Source organism: Capsella rubella, unplaced genomic scaffold, assembly GCF_000375325.1.
Source record: "Capsella rubella cultivar Monte Gargano unplaced genomic scaffold, Caprub1_0 scaffold_6, whole genome shotgun sequence".
In the NCBI taxonomy this organism is placed as follows: Eukaryota; Viridiplantae; Streptophyta; class Magnoliopsida; order Brassicales; family Brassicaceae; genus Capsella; species Capsella rubella.
Window position 1 is genome coordinate 14,597,566 of NW_006238918.1, and position 3,172 is coordinate 14,600,737.

Sequence of the window (3,172 nt, forward strand, 5' to 3'; positions counted from 1 at the left end):
ATTAATTAGTGAGATAGTAAGAAATAAGAAAAATAATATATATATATATATATATATATATACAACATACACACTATTTTGGTCTTTTAACCCACTCTCCTCTACCCTACATCATCTTCTATCTCACAATTTTTCTATCTCACAAACAGTAAAATCAACTCAAATATCTAATTTTAAATAGTAAATGTAGTATATTGCCTATTTTGTTTCAAAAATGTACTAAATGACAAACTTTCCCTATATAAAACTTGACCAATACATTTTATCAAGTCAACAAGTAACAGTATAATACTCGTTTTTCTCAGCTCACCTACAGTATACAAAATCTCTATAACTGATTAATGGTTATCTATTAAGTCTTATCAATAACGAAGTAGTACAAGAAAAATAAAACGAAAAATATGGGGAGATATCCAGTTTTGATGATCTTTCTTGCTTCTTCTCTTCTTCTTGTCTTTCAAAAGCTCGAAGTCGTTAACGCCGTTGGATGTACCGGAAGCTTATTCAACGGTAATAGCAGCTACGCTCAGAATCGCCGTGATCTTTTCTCTACTCTTGCAGATAAAGTCGTCACCAACGGTGGATTCTACAACGCTTCACTTGGCAAAAGTCCCAACAGAGTTCATGCTGTTGGTCTATGTGGAAGAGGCTACGAGCAACAAGCTTGTATCAGTTGTATTGAAAGTGCGGTTCAGGGTATACTAACGACGACGAGTTGTCTAAACCGCGTGGATTCCTTCACGTGGGACAAAGACGGTGAAGACAATGTTTCTTGTCTTGTAAGTACCTCAAACCACTCAACTTTTGGTAGTCTCGAGCTTAGACCTGCTGTTAGATACCAAAGTCCAAATAATATCGAGCCATCGAAAAACATGACTCTTTTCGAACAAGAATGGAATGCAATGTCTAACCGGACCCTTGACGCTGCCACGGAAGCTGAAACTTCCTTGGTGCTTAAATACTATAGTGCTGAGAAAGCCGAGTTCACAGAGTTTCCAAATGTTTACATGCTGATGCAATGCACACCCGATATAACTTCCCAAGATTGCAAGACATGTTTGGGAGAATGCGTGTCGCTTTTTAAAGAACAGGTTTGGGGAAGACAAGGAGGAGAGGTTTATCGTCCGAGCTGTTTTTTCAGGTGGGATCTATATGCTTTCCATGGTGCTTTTGACAATGTAACTAGAGTTCCTGCACCTCCTCGACCGCAAACTCAAGGAAACGAGAGCTCTATAACCGAAAAGAAAGGTAAACCAAATGAGTTAGAGCATTGCCACAAAATTTGTAATTATGATAAAGAGGTTCTCAGGCTAATAGGTGTTAATGATTTGCAGGAAGAAGCAATGGTTATCGTGGAATCATCGCTATATTTGTGGTTCTTACTTTCATTAATATTTTTGTGTTTATTGGCTTCATAAAAGTATATGCACGGAGGAAAAAATCATACAACGTAACCAATGGTTAGTGTGCCTTTAGTTACTTGTTTCAGTCTACCTTAAGAAATTTGCAATTAAGGGTTCTTTGTTTTCTTTTTTTGTTAGTTCCTAGTGCAGAGTACTCTGATTCTGATGGTCAGTTTGTGCTACGGTTTAATCTTGGTATGATCTTAATGGCAACCAATGACTTCTCGTCTGAAAATACACTTGGCCAAGGTGGATTTGGTACAGTCTATAAGGTAGTAATAACATTTTTTCTTGATAATGAGTCGTTGATTGATCTTACTCTTGGATGAGTAACAAATCATGAGAACTGATTTCAGGGGACGTTACTAAACGGGCAAGAGATAGCGGTGAAGAGATTAACAAAAGGTTCAGGACAAGGAGATATGGAGTTCAAGAATGAGGTTTCACTATTGACAAGACTCCAACATAGGAATCTTGTTAAGCTTCTTGGGTTCTGTAATGAAGGAGATGAAGAGATTCTTGTCTACGAGTTTGTCCCTAACGCAAGTCTTGACCACTTTATCTTTGGTGAGCCTTTTGAAAAACACCAGCCAATTTTGGATTGTCTTAAAACTTCTACAAAACTAAAATGTTTTTTTTTTTTTTCAGATCAAGAGAAGCGTTCACTTCTTACATGGGAGATGAGGTTCAGAATTATAGAAGGCATAGCTCGAGGTCTTGTATATCTTCATGAAGATTCTCAGCTAAAGATTATTCACCGAGACTTGAAGTTGAGCAACATCCTTTTGGACGCTGAGATGAACCCTAAAGTTGCAGACTTTGGAACAGCGAGGTTGTTCGACACTGATGAGACTCGAGCTGAAACAAAAAGAATAGCTGGAACCCGGTAAGAGATATATATCAATCAAATTTGAATACACATTTAAATGCTCTGTTTTTAAAACAGAGTCTTGTAGACATTTAAAAAACCATCGTTTAATGTCATTGGTTTGCGTATATGCAGAGGATATATGGCTCCTGAGTACCTGAATCATGGGCAAATTTCAGCCAAATCTGACGTCTATAGCTTTGGTGTCATGCTTCTAGAGATGATAAGTGGTAAAAGAAACAAGACTTTTGAAGGAGAAGGACTTGCAGCTTTTGTAAGCTTCTTTACATATAAGTGATTACACAATTTTTTCTAACTCTTGAAACCTTTTGTGTACAAATAGTAACAATACATCTATTCTTGATGTAGGCATGGAAGAGATGGGTTGAGGGAAAGCCTGAGATTATAATTGATCCTTTCTTGATAGAGAACCCAAGAAACGAGATCATCAAGTTGATCCAGATTGGTTTGTTGTGTGTTCAAGAGAATGCAACAAAGAGACCAACCATGAGCTCTGTTATTATTTGGCTTGGAAGTGAGACTATCATCATTCCATTACCTAATTCTCCTGTTTACACTAGAAGTAAATCCCAATCTGAAAGTAGTACAATGTCGATAAGCAGCGATGTCTTCACGGAGTTGAGTTGTCGTTGAGCTGTAAATCAGTTAATCAAAATGTGAATTCCTAAAGAAAACTAATGTAATACATTGTATTTTGTGGTCTTGGTCATGAACTCATCATGATCATGATCAAAGAACTTTCATTTTATCTTTTGGTCTTGAGTTATTTTCTCTTTAAGTAATGTTACATTTTTTTAAATGGTTTTGTAATGATGATGGTCTATATATGTTTTGATCCTCGAATGGTTCAACAGCAACCAATGATATCTCTACTTGAATA

At 36.7% G+C, this 3,172-nt stretch overlaps 1 protein-coding gene across 1 annotated transcript; it reads left to right on the top strand.

Annotated features, from left to right (window-relative positions):
• Positions 1-401: 401 nt before the first annotated feature.
• LOC17881290 (putative cysteine-rich receptor-like protein kinase 39) lies at positions 402-3,054 on the top strand. The gene is made up of 7 exons (XM_006286405.2): positions 402-1,248; positions 1,335-1,460; positions 1,542-1,675; positions 1,760-1,970; positions 2,052-2,289; positions 2,407-2,545; positions 2,641-3,054. The coding sequence occupies exons 1-7, from the start codon at positions 402-404 to the stop codon at positions 2,923-2,925; spliced, it is 1,980 nt and encodes a 659-aa protein (XP_006286467.1). The 3' UTR covers positions 2,926-3,054.
• Positions 3,055-3,172: the final 118 nt, after the last annotated feature.

Bases quoted from the DNA above. Each gene is read 5' to 3' on its own strand.
- LOC17881290 (XM_006286405.2), top strand. From the start codon at position 402: ATGGGGAGATATCCAGTTTTGATGATCTTTCTTGCTTCTTCTCTTCTT. The intron at 2,290-2,406 runs GTAAGAGATATA...GCGTATATGCAG, and splicing joins AAAAGAATAGCTGGAACCCG to AGGATATATGGCTCCTGAGT. The intron at 2,546-2,640 runs GTAAGCTTCTTT...TTCTTGATGTAG, and splicing joins GAGAAGGACTTGCAGCTTTT to GCATGGAAGAGATGGGTTGA.